The sequence below is a fragment of the Bufo gargarizans genome, chromosome 1 (assembly GCF_014858855.1).
Source record: "Bufo gargarizans isolate SCDJY-AF-19 chromosome 1, ASM1485885v1, whole genome shotgun sequence".
Classification (NCBI taxonomy): Eukaryota; Metazoa; Chordata; class Amphibia; order Anura; family Bufonidae; genus Bufo; species Bufo gargarizans.
The window spans coordinates 624,954,991-624,973,885 of NC_058080.1; the positions used below are offsets into that span (position 1 = coordinate 624,954,991).

The 18,895-nt window shown below is 43.3% G+C and overlaps 1 protein-coding gene across 1 annotated transcript in view; it reads left to right on the top strand.

Annotated features, from left to right (window-relative positions):
• Nucleotides 1–355: 355 nt before the first annotated feature.
• The window catches only part of FBXL17 (F-box and leucine rich repeat protein 17), a 724,848-nt gene continuing 706,308 nt past the window's right edge, over nt 356–18,895 (top strand). The window contains exons 1-2 of the mRNA XM_044275955.1: nt 356–1,071; nt 5,074–5,196. Of these exons, the coding sequence (XP_044131890.1) occupies nt 439–1,071; nt 5,074–5,196 (756 nt within the window). The 5' untranslated portion in view covers nt 356–438. The remainder of the gene's footprint in view (nt 1,072–5,073; nt 5,197–18,895) is intronic.

Here is an 18,895-nt window from a genome sequence, read left to right on the forward strand (position 1 = left end):
GTGCGCAGCTCTGTCATGTACCAGCAGCACTCCAAGTAACAGAACGTGTAATACCACCCTACCGACAAAGGGGGCGCTACCATTTTTATAACACGGTCCTTTTAATCAAAGATTGTCCCTGCCGTTCTGGACTGTAGACGTACGCGCCATGTTTTAAGAGGGCAAAGATGAATGACAGACGCCGCGCGTGCTTTTAGCTGGCCGCGGAATTTACCAGTAACAAATATGGCCGCAGACTCTCTCTGTTGACAGTGCGTAACGTGCAGAAGGACGTACCCAGGCGTCCTCATTCTGGCCAATGGCAAGGCTACAATCCCGAGTGACGTCTAGTGTTGTGGTGACGTCAGAACGGCGGTAACGGGAAAAGCATTGGAGTGTGTGTCAGTGAGCCGGGACAGTGCCCGCTCCGGAGTCTTCCCCTCGGCTTGGCCGTCATTTATGGGCAGCCTGTTCTGTAAGCAGCGCCGCGGCCTCCCACCAGCCAGAGCCCAGAGGAGGAAGAAGCTGCTCCGTGCCCCGTGTCTGCTGTGCTTCATCGTGAGGGAGCCTGCAGCCAGTGAGCCGGTGTCCCCTGCTGCACCTCCCCAGGACTGTGCCCACCTACCGCTGCTGAGCACCAGTGTCCTGCGTCCCCAGGAGCCCATAGACATGGTGCACAAGCGGAAGAACAGCGGAGAGCAGCCGGGCACCCCCTGCAAGCAGCCCCGCTGCACCCCTGCAGGAGATCAGGAGCACCCCAGCTCCCAGCATGATCAGGATCACACCCCTTCCTATTCTAGGGAACCTACCGGCCAGTCCACTGGAGATCCAACCTTGCCCACCACAGAGGAGCTGGCACAGCAGCCCATAGGGAGCCCAGCGCTGGAATGCCCTGAGAGAGATGGCATGTCCCTACTGGAGGAGCATTCCCAGAGATCCGAACCCCTGAACCCGATCTGCGGTGACTCCTCATCCTCCTCCATGCTTCCTCCTTCCCAGGATCAGACTCTCGGGGAAGCGGATCCTGACTCTCACAGGCTGGAGGTTGAGCCGCTAAATATTAACCAGCTGCCCCCATCCCTGCTGCTGAAGGTGAGAAGAGACTTCTGTTCTAATCCCTCCCTACAAATAGGGTAACCTGCCCCCCTCCCTGTGCTCCACCTGCGGTACGGTACTCACCTGGCCGTCACCTAGGAAAATGGGCCAAGCGGGGAGTACTGCTAATACCGGAGACTGCGCTGCACCCTACACATCCTGTCTGCCAGGCCATGCGGGCACTGCCAATGTATTAGTAGTTACATCTTATACTAGGGATAAGCAACCTTCAGCACTCCAGCTGCTGTGAAACTACAACTCCCAGCATGCAAACTTACTTAGTGTTTTTTGTAACTTCCACAGATGTGAAAGGAGGATTCTGGGAGTTGTAGTTTCAGAACAGCTGGAGGTTGCTGATCCTTGTTTTAGGCTACTTTCACACTAGCGCTTTAGTTTTCTGGTATTGAGTAACGTCATAGGGGCTCAATACCGGAAAAAGCGCTTCAGTTTTGTCCTCATTCATTGTCAATGGGGACAAAACTGAATTGAACAAAACGATCCAAAATGCATTCTGTTCCCTTTAGTTGCCTTTCCATACCGGAGAGCAAACCGCAACGTGTTGTAGTTTGCTTTCCGTCTGGCATGACCCCCAATGCAAGTCAATGGGGATGGATCCGTTTTCTCTGGCACAATAGAAAACAGATCCGTCCTCCATTGACTTTCAGTGGACTTCATGACGGATCCGTCTTGGCTATGTTAAAGATAATACAGTCGGATTCGCCTTATGTCTCTTTTTGCACCACATTTCACATTTTTGCACAATGAAAACAGCTTCTGTGTGAATGGCAATGCGGATTCCCATAGGAGATAATGGGACATGGGTTTTAGTTAGGAGTATATGCCCAAATCTTAGACTATGTACACCTTTTGGGGCTTTTTTTAAATTATTGCATTGTAATTAGTGTTGAGCGAACTTTTGTTTTAAGTTCGGCGTCTAAAGTTCGGGTTTGGGTTATCGAAGAATCACGTTATGGATTCCGCTACCACGGACATGGTCCGTGGTAGCAGAATCCTTCACGCGGTTTTTCGATAACCCGAACCCAAACTTTAGATGCCGAACTTAAAACAAAAGTTCGCTCAACACTAATTGTAATTATTTTGAACTAAATTTTTTTTTCAAATGGTCTTTATTAAAAATATGGAACCCTTTTCCGTGTACAGAGCTGCGATGCTCTACTAGCTGCCTGTGGGTTATCTGTCATCTGGGGAGCAGACGGGCTCCTTATTTCTGCTCTCTGACCTTATAAACGCTCATTAAAGTTCAATCCTATCTTTCCAGTTAGGAAAACAGTTAACTATTTGTGACAGAACGGCTCGATATTTTTAATAAAGGTCAATTGAAAATGATTTTTAGTCAAAAATGAGTAAAATGCAATCATACACAAAAATTGCCTCCAAAGGTGTACAGATACTGATGTGATCCAAAGATTTAGCGACCTCTGTGACCGAAAATTGGATCTATTCGTCTGAATGCAGTTGTTTAGGCAGCAAGAACATAAATTGCATTAAGGTGAGTGGGACTGTCACAGACGTTTCTGCAGCAGAATCTTCCACTTTCTGGTCACATACAGGAAATAATCCAAGTGCAAAGAACTTTACTGAATGGGATATAAACCTCTGCAATCGATCTGTCCCATTCTTGTCCACATACATTAGGTAGGTGATGGATGCAGTGGTGTGGAGCCATGGAGACACATGGGTCTGCACAGGGGCAGACTGGGAACTTAGGGTTGCCCTGAAAAAAAACCCCTAAAAGTGGCCCTTGTTGTCACAGAAGAGACAGCTCCACAAATGGGCAGGAATAACAGGAGGCAAGGGCTAGCAGTACTGTAGTGCAGCGCAAAATACCGCCCTTGCAGAACCAAATACCACCGTGCAGCACAAAATACTGCCCCAGCAGAATTGCAGTGAGGAACAGAAGTATTTGAACACCTGAGAAAATCAGTATTAATATTTGGCCCAGAAGCCTTGTTTTGTAATTACAGAGGTCAAACGTTTCCTGTAGTTCTTGACCCGTTTTGCACATACTGTAACAGGGATTTTGGCCCACTCCTCCACACAGATCTCCTCTAGATCTGTCAGGTTTTGGGGCTTTCGCTGAGCAACACAGAGTTTCAGCTCCCTCCAAAGATGTTCTATTGGATTTAGGTCTGGAGACCGGCTAGGCCACTCCAGAACCTTGATATGCTTCTTACGGAGCCACTCCTTGGTTATCCTGGCTGTATGCTTCGGGTCGTTGTCATGTTGGAAGACCCAGGCACGACCCATCTTCAACAACCTCCTTCCCTCAGTCAGAGCATTGCTCAAAATCTCACAATAAATGGCCCCATTCATCCTCTCCTTAATACAGTGCAGTCGTCCTGTCCCCTTAGCAGAAAAGCACCCCCAAAGCATGATGTTACCACCCCCATGCTTCATAGTAGGGATGGTGTTCTTGAGATGCAACTCATCCTTCTTTCTCCTCCAAACACGACGAGTGAAGTTTAGACCAAAAAGTTCTACTTTGGTCTCATCTGACCACATGACTTTCTCCCATGCCTCCTCTGGATCATCCAGATGATCATTGGCAAACTTCAGACGAGCCTGGACATGTGATGACTTGAGCAGAGGAACCTTCCGTGCAATGCATGATTTGAAACCATGACGGCGTAGTGTTCTACCGACAGTGACCTTTGAAACTGTGGTCCCAGCTATCTTCGTGTCATTGACCGGTTCCTCCCTTGTAGTTCTGGGCTGGTTCCTCACCTTTTTTTTTTTTTTTTTTTTCCATCAGTGAGATGAGGTGAGATCTTGCATGGAGCCGCAGTCTGAGGGAGACTGACATTCGTCTTTAGCCTCTTCCATTTTCTAACAATTGCTCCAACAGTTGATCTGTTTTCACCAAGCTGCTTGGCAATTGCCCTGTAGCCCTCTGGAGCCTTGTGGAGGTCCACAATTTTGTCTCTGGTGTCTTTTGACAGCTCTTTGGTCTTGCCCATGGTAGTAGTTGGCGTCTGACTGACCGGGGTGGGCAGGTGTCTTTAAAGAGTGCCGACAGGTGCTACTAAGTTAGGTTTATGAGTGGAGCAGAGGTGGACTTTTTAAAGGCCAGAATTCTTGCTGTTTCTCAGGTGTTCAAATACTTATGTTCAGCAGTGCAAGACAAATACATAATTAAAAAATCATACAATGTGATTTCCTGAATTAATTTTATTTTTTTAAATTCTGTCTCTGAGTGGGAATGCACCTACAATGTGAATTTCAGACTCCTCCATGATTTCTAAGTGGGAGAACTCGCAAAATTGCTGGGTGTTCAAATACTTCTGTTCCTCACTGTAAATGCATTAATGCTATAAATTTAATTTAACCCTTTAAGTATTAAAGGCTGCTGTTTCACTATCCATAAGATCTCCCTTTATAACAATCTCTTTCTGTTATCCTCCTCATTGTCTCCAGTTTCACAACTTTTTTAGGTATTCATTGGGGCAGATTTATCATAAAGATATATGCCACTTTGGTGGCATGCAAAATCGCAGGGTGTTCAAATACTACTGTTTCTCACTTTAAATACCACAGCGCAGAACAAAATGCTGCCCCAGCAGAACCAAATACCACAGTGCAGCACAAGATACTGGTGCCCATGCTGCAGCATTCAACTATATCGCCTTCCTGAGGAGAATGATACCGTTGAATCCAGGAGGGCACTTGTGGCCGCAGGCCAGGTTATTAATGTTGAGAGCATCATATTATTATGTACCCAGCTGGCGGCTGTGTAGTGCGCTCAGGTGGCACCATGGGCATCGGCCCACTGGGAAATTTCCCTGTGGCGTCTATGGACAGTCTGCCCCTTGGTCTGCAGAGGAGAACCCCTTGTGTTGTCTTCATAGCTTTGGTTATATTTGTGTCAGTCCTGAGGACTTCAGATTAATAGTTAAAAATACACTGGTCTGTAGAACAGCAAAATGCACAAGAAACACAGCAAGTCTCTGAAATTCTGCTCTTTTCTGCTTTTTCTTTCAGATATTTTCCCACCTCTCACTGAATGAGCGATGCTTGTGTGCGTCTCTGGTCTGCAAATATTGGCGTGACCTCTGCTTAGACTTTCAGTTCTGGAAGCAGCTGGACCTCAGCAGTCGCTGCCAGGTAACCCGAATCCTTATGTACATGTTTTACTTCTCAGATTGACCAGATTGCAGTTTTTGTATAAGGCTACTTTCACACTAGCGTTCGGGCGGATCCGTTCTGAACGGATCCGCTCATAATAATGCAGACGGAGGCTCCGTTCAGAACGGATCCGTCTGCATTATATTAGCTAAAAAAAGCTAAGTGTGAAAATAGCCTCGGACGGATCCGTCCAGACTTTCAATGTAAAGTCAATGGGGGACAGATCCGCCTGAAGATTGAGCCACAGGGTGACATCTTCAAACGGATCCGTCCCCATTGACTTACATTGTAAGTCTGGGCGGATCCGCACGCCTCCGCACGGCCAGGCGGACACCCGAACGCTGCAAGCAGCGTTCAGCTGTCCGCCTGTCCGTGCGGAGGCGAGCGGAGCGGAGGCTGAACGCCGCCAGACTGATGCAGTCTGAGCGGATCCGCTCCATTCAGACTGCATCAGGGCTGGACGGCTGCGTTCGGGTCCGCTCGTGAGCCCCTTCAAACGGAGCTCACGAACGGACCAGCGAACGCTAGTGTGAAAGCAGCCTTACATGGGACCACACAGCAGCAGATTGTTGGGAGGGAAGCGTTCCTTCCCGACAGTCCCCTGCTCTCTGGTGGAGACCGATGCGGCAGTATGGGGAGGAGTGATCGCTATGCCATCGCTTGTCCCCATACTGACCAGTTATTTTCCGGCAGCAGATGCTGTTTACACAGAACGATATGCGCCGACAAATGATCATTTTTGTGACCACACAAATAATCTAATATCGGATGAACAAGGTAATTGGAGGTACATTTACACTGCCAGATAATTGCTAATTGGCGTTTTTATGGTCACTCGTTAGCCATTATCTGCAGGATTCTCTGGCTACGTGAATATATAATTTTTTTTTTCTTTTTCTGAAAACTGTATGTAAATAAATCCTTGTGACTGAGTTGTTTGCTGCTCACTTCATTCATATATGGCGGTAATGGGGACAATACTGAAGCAGTTTCCTCCTGCTGTTAACTGCTAAAAAAAAAAAAAAAAAAGCAAGCTTTTTTTTTTTTTTCTAATCCTGTACAACTCCTTTACCCTGGGTTCACACCTGAGCGTTTTACAGCGCGTTCAAACGCGCTGTAAAACGCTTAAGACATGAAAACCAATGCTTCCCTATGGGAAGGGTTCACACCTGGGCGTTTTACAGCGCGTACGAACGCGCTGTAAAACGCCCGACGCTCAAACAAGTACTTGAGCTTCTTTGGGGCGTTTTGACGCGCGTTTGTGGCCATAGGACACTGCAGTCAATGACACAAACGCGCGTCTACTATTACAAAAAACGCGCGACTAAAACGCGCGTTTGAGGAACGCTCAGGTGTGAACCCAGGGTAAGGCCTCTTTCACACGGGCGTTCCAGATTTGCTCCGGATGCGTCACGGAAACCCGCGCGAGTTGCCACGCATTTGCAGTCAGTTTTGACTGCGATTGCGTTTCGATGTTCAGCTTTTTCCGTGCGAGTGCAATGGTATTTGGATGCACGTGAGAAAAAACTGAATGTGGTACCCAGACCCAAACCCGGACTTCTAAACAGAAGTTTGGGTTAGGTGTTATGTAGATTTTATTGTTTTCCCTTGTAACATGGTTATGAAAGGAAAATAATAGTATTCTTAATACAGAATGCTTACTAAAATGTGGCTTGGGGGGTTAATAAATAGAAAAAAATAATTAACTCGCCTCATCCTCGTGTTCGCGCAGCTGGCATAGTCTTCTTTCTTCTTCTTTCAGGACCTGCAAAAGGACCTTTGGAGACTTGGTGAGCGCGGTGACGTCAGCGCAGGTCCTGCTGAATGAAGATAGTTCCTTTTGCAGGTCCTGAAAGAAGAAAGAAGACTATACCGGCTGTGCGATCAAGAGGATGAGGTAAGTAAATTTTTTTTATTTTTTAACCCCTCAAGCCACATTTTAGTAAGCATTCTGTATTAAGAATGCTATTATTTTCTCTTATAACCATGTTATAAGGGAAAAATAGAAAAGCTACAATTTCTGGGGAAATTGTGTGAAGTGTTCTTGCCTCCACCAGTAGTTTACAACTGGAGTGGGCGGAGTAACTGGGTGAAGTTGCTGGAGTAACTGTTGTGTGGTTGTACTGGCTGGAGTAACTGGAAAGGCTGGAGTGGGCAGAGTAACTGTGTGGAGTGTTTGGAGTGAGTAAGGATAGTAAACATTACACTAACCAATTGATCAAATTTAAAAAGTGCACATGGCAAGCTTGATAGAGTGAGAAATGCATTTCGACTTTTATTTCTTGATATAGCACATTTAATTGCAATGTTGTTGCCCAAAGTGCTTCACAGTTACATTAAAACATAAATTTATAAAAACATTAGCAGCCGATTTGTGTAGGTGGGCTTGATAGAGAGGGAGTGGTGGCAGTTTAGAAATCATGTCCTGATTTTTCAGCTCACATTCTAGTTTTGAACATTCCGCCATTCATTCCTATGGGACCAATTTCGCCACAAAAACGCAGATATCTCGTAAACCATTCGGTGAAACGTTCCACAAAGTAATAGCACACTAATCGGGAACAATCCGCACGTTTCGGTGTATTACTGTCTATGTAGTGTAAAAACTGTGGGAGGAGTTAGGGTTGTAAATTTGGCTATAATAAGAATATACAGTGGATATAAAAAGTCTACACACCCCTGTTAAAATGTCAGGTTTCTGTGATGTAAAAAAATTTGACAAGGATAAATCATTTCAGAACTTTTTCCACCTTTTTAATGTGACCTATAAACTGTACAACTCAATTGAAAAACAAACTGAAATCTTTTAGGTGGAGGAAAGAAAAAAATAAACTAAAATAATGTGGTTGCATAACTGGGGATGTAGCTGTGTCAGAATTTAAGCAATCACATTCAAAATCATGTTAAATAGGAGTCAGCATCCACCTGCCATCATTTAAAGTGCCTCGGATTAACCCCAAATAAAGTTCAGCTGCTGTAGTTGGTCTTTCCTGAGATTTTCTTAGTCTCATCCCACAGCAAAAGCCATGGTCCACAGAGAGCTTCCAAAGCATCAGAGGGATCTCATTGTTAAAAGGTATACAGTGGAATGCGAAAGTTTGGGCAACCTTGTTAATCGTCATGATTTTCCTGTATAAATCGTTGGTTGCTATGATAAAAAAATGTCAGTTAAATATATCATACAGGAGACACACACAGTGATATTTGAGAAGTGAAATGAAGTTTATTGGATTTACAGAAAGTGTGCTATAATTGTTTAATCAAAATTAGGCAGGTGCATAAATTTGGGCACCACAAAAAAGAAATGAAATCAATATTTAGTAGATCCTCCTTTTGCAGAAATTACAGCCTCTAAACGCTTCCTGTAGATTCCAATGAGAGTCTGGATTCTGGTTGAAGGTATTTTGGACCATTCCTCTTTACAAAACATCTTTAGTTCATTCAGGTTTGATGGCTTCCGAGCAGGAACAGCTCTCTTTAAGTCACACCACAGATTTTCAATTATATTCAGGTCTGGGGACTGAGATGGCCATTCCAGAACGTTGTACTTGTTTCTCTGCATAAATGCCTTAGTGGATTTTGAGCAGTGTTTAGGGTCGTTGTCTTGTTAAAAGATCCAGCCCCGGCGCAGCTTCAGCTTTGTCGCTGATTCCTGGACATTGGTCTCCAGAATCTGCTGATACTGAGTGGAATCCATGCGTCCCTCCACTTTGACAAGATTCCCAGTCCCTGCACTGGCCACACAGCCCCACAGCATTATGGAACCACCATATTTTACTGTAGGTAGCAGGTGTTTTTCTTGGAATGCTGTGTTCTTTTTCCTCCATGCATAACGCCCCTGGTTATGGCCAAATAACTCAATTTTAGTTTCATCAGTCCACAGCACCTTATTCCAAAATGAAGCTGGCTTGTCCAAATGTGCTTTAGCCCACCTCAAGCGGCACTTTTTGTGCTGGGGGCGGAGAAAAGGCTTCCTCTGCATCACTCTCGCATACAGCATCTCCTTGTGTAAAGTGCGCTGAATGATTGAACGATGCACAGTGACTCCATCTGCAGCAAGATAATGTAGGTCTTTGGTGCTGGTCTGTGGGTTGACTCTGACTGTTCTCACCATTCGTCGCTTCTGTCTATCCGAGATTTTTCTTGGTCTGCCACTTCGAGCCTTAACTTGAACTGAACTTGTGGTCTTCCATTTCCTCAATATGTTCCTAACTGTGGAAACAGACAGCTGAAATCTCTGAGACAGCTTTCTGTATCCTTCCCCTAAACCATGATGGTGAACAATCTTTGTCTTCAGGTTATTTGAGAGTTGTTTTGAGACCCCCATGTTGCTACTCTTCAGAGAAAATTTAAAGAGGAGGGAAACTTACAATTGACCCCCTTAAATACTCTTTCTCATAATTGTATTCACCTGTGTATGTAGGTCAGGGGTCACTAAGCTTACCAAGCCAACTTGAGTTCCAATAATTAGTTCTAAAGGTTTTGGAATCAATAAAATGACAACAGTGCCCAAATTTATGCACCTGCCTAATTTTGTTTAAACAATTATAGCACACTTTCTGTAAATCCAATAAACTTCATTTCACTTCTCAAATATCACTGTGTGTGTCTCCTATATGATATATTTAAATGACATTTTTTATTGTAACAACCAATGATTTATACAGGAAAATCATGACGATTAACAAGGTTGCCCAAACTTTCGCATCCCACTGTAAGTCAAGAGAAGGGTACAAAAGAATTTCTAAGGCATTAGATAACCATGGAACACAGTGAAGACAGTCGTCATCATCAAGTGGAGAAAATGTGGCACAACAGTGACATTACCAAGAACTGGACGTCCCCCCAAACCTCATGAAAAGACTAAAATAAAACTGGTCTGGGAGGCTACCAAGAGGCCTACAGCAACATTAAAGGAGCTGCAGGAATATCTGGCAAGTACTGGCTGTGTGGTACGTGTGACAAGAATCTCCCGTATTCTTCATATGTCTGGGCTATGAGGTAGAGTGGCAAGATGAAAGCCTTTTCTTACGAAGAAAAACATCCAAGCCAGGCTACATTTTGCAAAAACAGATCCCAAAAGCATGTGATGAAACCAAGGCTGAATTTTTTGGCCATAATTCCAAAATATAGGTTTGGCGCAAAAACACCATACCCACAGTGAAGCGTGGTGGTGGTGGCATCATGCTTTGGGGCTGTTTTTCTTCAGCTGGAACTGGGGCCTTAGTTAAGCTAGAGGGAATTATGAACAGTTCCATATACCAGTCAATATTGGCCCAAAACTTCAGGCTTCTGCTAGAAAGCTGAACATGAAGAGTTATTTCATCTTTCAGCATGACAACGACCCAAAGCATACATCCAAATCAACAAAGGAATGGCTTCACCAGAAGAAGATTAAAGTTTTGGAATGGCCCAGTCAGAGCCCAGACCTGAATCTGATTAAAATTTCTGTGGGGTGATCTGAAGAGGGCTGTGCACAGGAGATGCCCTTGCAATCTGACAGATTTGGAGTGTTTTTGCAAAGACGAGTGGACAAATCTTGCCGAGTCAGAATGTGCCATGCTGATAGACTCATACCCAAAAAGACTGAGTGCTGTAATAAAATCAAAAGGTGCTTCAACAAAGTATTAGTTTAAGGGTGTGCACACTTATGCAACCATATTATTTAATTTTTATATTTTTTCTTCCCTCTACCTAAAAAATTTCAGTTTGTTTTTCAATTGAGTGGTACAGTTTATAGGTCACATTAACGGTAGAAAAAGTTCTGAAATGATGCGTGAAAATCACCGCTCATCTGAACAGCCCCATTGAAGGGAATGGGTCTGGATTCAGTGCGGGTGCAATGCGTTAAACTCATGCATTTCACCCGAGCGGAATTCTCGCCCGTGTGAAAGGGGCCTTAACCCCTTAAGGACTTAGGGCGTACCGGTACCCCCTATTTCTCGAATCCTTAAGGACTCCGGGCGTACCGGTATGTCCTAAGTTTAAATCGCGATTGCGCACGGCGCGGGGGTTAATCCGAACAGGATGTCGGCTGAAATCATTCAGCCGGCATCCTGTCACAACGCCAGGGGGGGGCAGTCATGTGACCCCCCATATCGGCCGATCGCCGCAAACCGCAGGTCAATTTGGACCTGCAGTTTGCTGCGTTTTCTGCAGTTTCTGATCGGACCGCGGGGATCAGAAACTTTAATGTGCGTTAACTAAAGATTTTTCTTAGGCATCCTGCTGTCCATGGTGCTGAACAGATCTGTGCTAAAGGCATAAATAAATAAAAAAGTATACATATTAGGTATCGCCGCGTCCGTATCGACCGGCTCTAGAAAAATATCACATGACCTAACCCCTCAGGTGACCACTGTAAAAAATAAAACTAAAAACTGTGTAAAAAAAAAAAAAAAAAAAAAAGTAACAAAATGTGTAATAGCAAGCGTTCAAAAAGTCATGCACCCCAAAATAGTGCCAATCAAACCGTCATCTAATCCCACAAAAAATGAGACCCTACCCAAGGAAATTGCCCAAAAACTATGGCTCTCAGGCTATGGAGACACTAAAACATGATTTTTATTTTATTTTTTTTGTTTTGTTTCAAAAATGAAATCATTGTGTAAAACTTGCATAAATAAAAAAATTGTATACATATTAGGTATTGCCGTGTCCGTGACAACCTGCTCTATAAAAATACCACATGATCTAACCTGTCAGATGAATGTTGTAAATAACAAAAAAAAAACTGTGCCAAAAAAAGCTATTAATTGTTATCTTGCCTCACAAAAAGTGTAATATAGAGCAACCAAAACTCATATGTACCCTAAAGTAGTACCAACAAAACTGCCACCCTATCCCGTAATTTCTAAAATTGGGTCACTTTTTTTTTTTTGGGGAGTTTCTACTCTAGGGGTGCATCAGGGGGGCTTCAAATGGGACGTGGTGTCAAAAAAACCAGTCCAGCAAAATCTGCCTTCCAAAAACCGTATGGCATTCCTTTCCTTCTGCGCCCTGACGTGTGCCCATACAGCAGTTTACGACCACATATGGGGTGTTTCTGTAAACTACAGAATCGGGGCCATAAATATTGAGTTTTGTTTGGCTGTTAACCCTTGCTTTGTAACTGGAAAAAAATAAATTAAAATGGAAAATCTGCCAAAAAAGTGAAATTTTGAAATTGTATCTCTATTTTCCATTAAATCTTGTGCAACACATAAAGGGTTAACAAAATTTGTAAAATCAGTTTTGAAGACCTTGTGGGGTGTAGTTTATTAGATGGGGTCACTTTTTTATGGAGTTTCTACTCTAGGGGTGCACCAGGGGGTACGCCCTACTGTGTGCTCGTACAGTAGTTTACGGCCATATATGGGGTGTTTCTGAAAACTACAGAATCGGGGCAATAAATATAGCATTTTGTTTGGCTGTTAACCCTTGGTTTGTTACTGGAAAAAATGGATTAAAATGGAAAATTTGCCCAAAAATCTAAATTCAGAAATTTTAACACCATTTGCCATTAACTCTTGTGTAACACCTAAAGGGTTAACAAAGTTTGTAAAATCAGTTTTGAATACCTTGAGGGGTGTAGTTTATAGAATGGGGTCATTTTTGGGTGGTTTCTATTATGTAAGCCTCGCAAAGTGACTTAAGACCTGAACTGGTCCCTAAAAATTGGGTTTTTGAAAAATTATGAAAAGATTTGCTTCTAAGCCTTGTAACATCCAAAAAAAAAAAAATATCATTCCCAAAATGATCCAAACATGAAGTAGACATATGGGGAATGTAATATAATAAATATTTTTGGAGGTATTACTATGTATTATAGAAGTAGAGAAATTAAAACTTGGAAATTTGCAATTTTTTTACAAATTTTTGGTAAATTTTGGTATTTTTTTATAAATAAAAAAGATTTTTCAGTGTCATGAAGTACACTATTTGACAAAAAAAAACAATCTCAGAATGGCCTGGGTAAGTCAAAGCGTTTTAAAGTTATCAGCACTTAAAGTGACACTGGTCAGATTTGCAAAAAAATGGCCAAGTCCTTAAGGTGAAATAGGGCGGAGTCCTTAAGGGGTTAAGGGTCTGGTGTTGTGTTTTTTTTTTTTTTTTTCTTTAGTTTTAAAAAATAAGCATGAATTTTAAGTCTAGAAAAACACTAGCAAAAACCTATGCGAGAACCCACCCTCAAAGTTGTAGAAAAATTCTAGGTTTAGCAGCAGCCTAAGGCTACCTGCACATGTTGCGGATTACATGCGTTTTCAAAAAACGGATCCCAAAAAAATACGGATGACCTCCGTGTGCATTTTTAGTGTTTTCCAGAACGTAACAGCTGGCCCCTAATAGAACAGTCCTATCCTTGTCCGTAATGCAGACAATAATAGGATATGTTCTATTTTTTTGCAGAACGGACATACGGAAACGGGATGCACATGGAGTACCTCCGTTTTTTTGAGGACCCATTTAAATGAATGGATCCCCATACAGTGCGCAAAAGAACAGAACGGACACGGAAAGAAAATACATTTGTGTGCATGAGCCCTAATACAGTATCAGCAAAGTGAATGAGATTTGACAAATCTCATGTACGCTCTGCTTTATTTTGTTTTTCCACGTGGAAATTGACCTGCCATGCGTATCATCAGATCTGCAGCATGTTTTTTTGGGGGGTGAGGATTTCACCCTTTTTCTCGTGCAAGGGTGAGAGCTGCAGAAAGTCCACTTCAGATCTGCACCATAAACTATAAGTCACATGATGTGATATTTTATGTGGAAAGGCACAGAAATCCACTTGAAACACTGTTGAGAAATGTAGTTTCACGGCCCACACCAGTGCGCAGGAAGCCTTCAAGCAGATTTTTATTTATTTTTTTTACAGAAATTTTCTGCAACTGGAAATCATTTTCATTTCATTGAATGGGGTTCAGGTCACTATGTGAGCACAGTCCAATAGACCTGCGATGAGATAAGACAGACTGAATCATAAATCACAATGATGCAGCCAGGGTCAGGGGAGCCGCAGTTGGTCCAGGAGAGGTGGCGACACATGGCCCGTGTTTCCTGGACCGAGCATGGTTGCGTGTATCATAGATCATTGCATACAACCATACAACTCGGGGTGGGTTGACACTGACACATTGCTTTAGTTTTGTAATTGGCAGCTGAAACACATTGGGGGAGGCTTATTGAAATTGTTGTAAAGGAAAACTGGCTTAATTGCCCATAGCAGCAGCCGCCAATCAGAACGTGTCTTTTATTTCCATTCCATCCACCATGTTGGCCACAATGAGAGACACCCTTGACCTCTGGAGGGGCAGGAATACACAGAGTTTAAATTGCCCCCACCCCTCCTCCCCTCAGTGTTTTTCCTGCCCCTATGTGGTTAGGTCACAGAGAGTCCTCCCGGTGGGGAGCTGAAGTTAGCAGGATTTACCTTTATCGCCTGCTGCTTTCCCGCGGCAGGAGCTAAGGCTGGGCAGCAGTGGGCAACGTGGACACTCTCCCCGGCTTATGCTGGGACCTGTGCTCCTTTCTGTTTCACTGTATCTTTTCCACTTCAGGTTGGAAGCAGACCAATGATGGGGAGTGCGGCATCTCTCTGATCTTATGGCAGGCAGGTGGGGGGAGGCGGAACCTGGGTGCAGTACTGATGACGTGCCAAGATGGCGTCTGGAACCAGGAAGTATTTAAAAAGTGGCGCTCATACAGCGTGAAGCTGTGCATCTCCGCCACTATGTCCACTCCTGAGGCTCCAGCATCTCGTCAGGAGGGTTCTGACCCCTCTCCGCTGCTCCTAAGGGGAGAATGGTTATTCTTATTTATATATATAAAATTATGAAGAAATATGCTGATACTTGGTTGCTCTCCTTTACTCATTAGGGTACAAAAGATACAAAATCTAAGTCTAAATCCCTAAAATGCGCGACCTTTGCCAGGAGACTTTCTGATAACTATAATAAGAAGTTGTGCAAAAAATGTATTAAACAGGAGCAACCATCTATCCTGTCTGAGATGATGAAATGTTTTATCCAGGATGAAATTAAATCTTCACTAGCATCTCTGACTACTTCTAGTGCGCCTATCCCACCTGCCAAAAAGCCTACATTATCCATTCAATCCTTCTCTGAGGCCGAGGACATTGATAAGGATACCTCTACCTCTAGACTAGTACTCGAGGAGGAACTTTTCTCAGAGGGTGAAATAATAGAGGATGATAAAAACTTTTTTTCTCTGATAAAATGGAAGATTTACTGAAGGCAGTTAGGTCTACCATGGGCATAGAGGATCTTCCCAAACTTTGTACAGGACAAGATGTTCGGGGGTTTACGTACTAAAAGAACAAAAGTATTTCCCATCAATAAAAATATCAAAGAAATGATATTTGATGAGTGGATTGATCCTTAAAAAAGAATAGGGGTATCCAAAGACTTCAGGAACAGACTTCGATTCGATTAAGCTGAGTGTAAAATTTTTGATAAAATTTATATTTAGGTGGCAAAGGTAGTCAAAAAGACGGCCTTTCCATTAGAAGACGTATCACAACTTACCGATCCAGTGGAGCGCAAAGCAGATTCATTATTAAGGAAGGCTTGGGAGGCATCTATGTTTGGAGTAAAAACCAACATTTCTGCTACATCAGCCGCAAGGGCCATGTACTTCTGGTTGCCAGAATTAGAAGATCACCTAAAGAACAAAACCCCCAGAGAAGATATCATAAATTCCTTACCATTGTTAAAATCAGCAAGGGCTTTTTTTTATCAGATGCCTAAGCTGAATCAGTACGCTTTGCCGCAAGAGATGCAGCCCTTTCCAATGCAGCTAGAAGAGCTTTATGGATGAAGGGGATAAAATGTCCAAATCTAAGCTATGCTCTATCCCCTTCTCAGGGGAATTTGTTTTTGTGCCAGTGTTAGATAAAATACTGGAAAAAGCAGCTGATAAAAAGAAGGGGTTTCCGGAGGAAAAAGAGATAAAGAGAAGGCCCTTCGTCAATTCCCTTTACAATCCAGGCCCTACAGGAGTAAAGGTAAAACTGGTCGCTGGAGCTACCCAAAAGGTGAAAGGGGTAGAGGATTCATTCTTAATCCCCAAAACAGACAGAGCAATAAACAATGACGCCAAAGTGAGGGGCAGGTTGAAGAGTTTTCTATCTCAGTGAAATCAGGTTACGTCAAACCCATGGGTTCTAAATATCATAGCTCAGGGCTAAAGAATAGAATTCTCTTCAACACCTCCAGAAAAATTCTCCATTACCACCCAAAACTGAAGTGTAGGGGAAAAAGATTTGGCAGGGTACTCAGGACTTGCTCAAATCAGGAGTAGTCATAAAAGTGCCGGACTCCGAAAAGGGAAAGGGATTCCACTCAGGATCTCTTTCTAGTCAAAAAAAACTGACAAGACATTCTGCACAATAATAAACATAAAGCCCTTAAACAGATCCATAATATACAAAAGATTCAAGATGGAGTCAATTGCATCTACGATTCCGCTGATTCCAAAGGGTGCCTCTACTATCGCATACCGATTCATCAGGCCTCCCAGAAATATATAAGATTTACAATAAAATATCCTGGGGGACTCCTCCACCACTTTCAGTACATAGCCCTCCCCTTTGGCATCTCATCAGCTCCCAGAACATTTACAAAACTAGTGGTGGAAATGATCGCCTTTCTGCACAGGAAGGGAATCAATATCGTCCCTTACCTAGACGACTTCCTAATAATTGGCCATTCAAGAGAAGAAACCTTCAGGACTACAGAAGTAGTTTTAAGTACCCTTTCAGGTTTAGGATGGGTGATAAATCGGAAAAAAATCAATACTCACCCCATCCACAAAAATAAGGTTCCTGGCCGTAGAGTTGCATTCCGTAACCCAAACAACCTATCTACCCCAGGACAAAGTAAGATCTCTCAAAAACAAAATAAGTCGCTTTTAAAAATCTCACAGGTGTTCCATTCGGGGGGCAATGAGCTATTTAGGAAACTTAACCGCATGCATAAACTCGTTTCCATGGAGTCAGGCCCATACAAGAATCATGCAGTCAAGGATTTCAAAAAAATGGGACAGGAAGCAGACGTCCTTAGACAGGATGATACAGGTACCATCGACAGTCAAAATAGATCTGGACTGGTGGAAGGAAGAGTAAAAGCTACTTCTAGGCATGAAATGGCTCAAAATCCCAGAGGCTCAGGTCATAACAGATGCCAGCTCTTCAGGCTGGGGTGCAAAGATAGGCAACAAGTTTTTCCAGGGAGACTGGCCAAACAACCATAAAGGAAGAGCCTCAAATTTCAGAGAACTGAATGCAGTCCTTATGACACTCACAGAAGCAGTAGACCTATTAAAGACCAGGCATCTGAAAGTCCTCTCGGACAACATCACCACAGTGGCATACCTGAAACGCCAAGGGGGCACAAGGTCCGATTCACTGGGGGAAGTAGCAAAAATAATATTTTTCTGGGCAGAAAAATTATTCTCTCTTTAACAGCAGTCTATCTAAAAGGGGCAGAGAACCTAGAGGCAGACTTCCTAAGTCTGAGAAAAATAGATCCAGGAGAATGGACATTAAACGACAACATATTTCACAAGATCACTGTCAGTTGGGGACTACGAAAGATGCATCTGTTTGCCTCCAGGGAAAATGCGCAGATTCAACACTTCTGTTAAATAAATCCAAGAGACAGACCATGGGCAATAGATGCTTTTTCAATAAGATGGGAGTGGGACCTAGTCTATGCGTTTCCACCCTCTCCGCTGATTCCTCGCTTACTGCAGAAATTACAGAAAGAAACCAACAACAATGATCTTGGTAGCTCCCCACTGGCCAAAAAGAAGCTGGTTCACAATCCTGCGACAGTGGGCATTAGAAAAACCGTGGAAAATACCCTACAGGGAAAACATGCTCTATAAAACACCCAAACTCCCAGATCTACAATTTGGCGGTCTGGATCCTGAGAGTAAATCACTAAGACAAGGCCTTTCAGACAAATTAATCCTTACCCTTAAAGCTAGTAGGAAGAAAATTACATCAACCGTTTATCTCAAAGTCTGTAAAAGATTTTGCAGTTGGCTAGGGGAGGAGCATCCGAACACTTCCTCTCCGCCTATTAATATAATACTAGACTTTCTGCAAAATGGGCTAGAAATAGGCCTGAGGCCAAGTACCCTTAAAGTCCAAATATCGGCCTTAAGCACCTTTTTATGATCCTAGTCTCACAGAGCACAGATAAGGAGATTTATTAGAGAAGCTTCCAGGTTAAGGCCAACATTAAGATCTAGGATTCCTCAATGGGACCTTAATATAGTATTAGAGGGGCTTACAACCCCCCCTTTTTTCTCCCTTATCTGAAATCTCTATAATAAATCTGTCGTTCAAAACGGCTTTCCTGATAGCCATCACTTCTGCTAGACGTCTAAGTGAAATACAAGCACTCTCCTGTAAAGAACCATATCTTAGAATTTTCGCAGATTGAATTGTGCTAAGGCTAGATACAGGTTTTCTCCCCAAAGTGGTTTCAAATTTTCATCGGGAACAAGAGATAGTATTACTATCTGTTAACAGCTACCCAGAAGAAGAGATGGAAGAGATAGAAGAGATGATGCAACTCCTGGATGTTAAAAACACCATAATGCTGTATCTAGACGCAACAAAAGATTTCAGAATAGATGATAATCTCCTAATCCAGTTTGGTGGCCG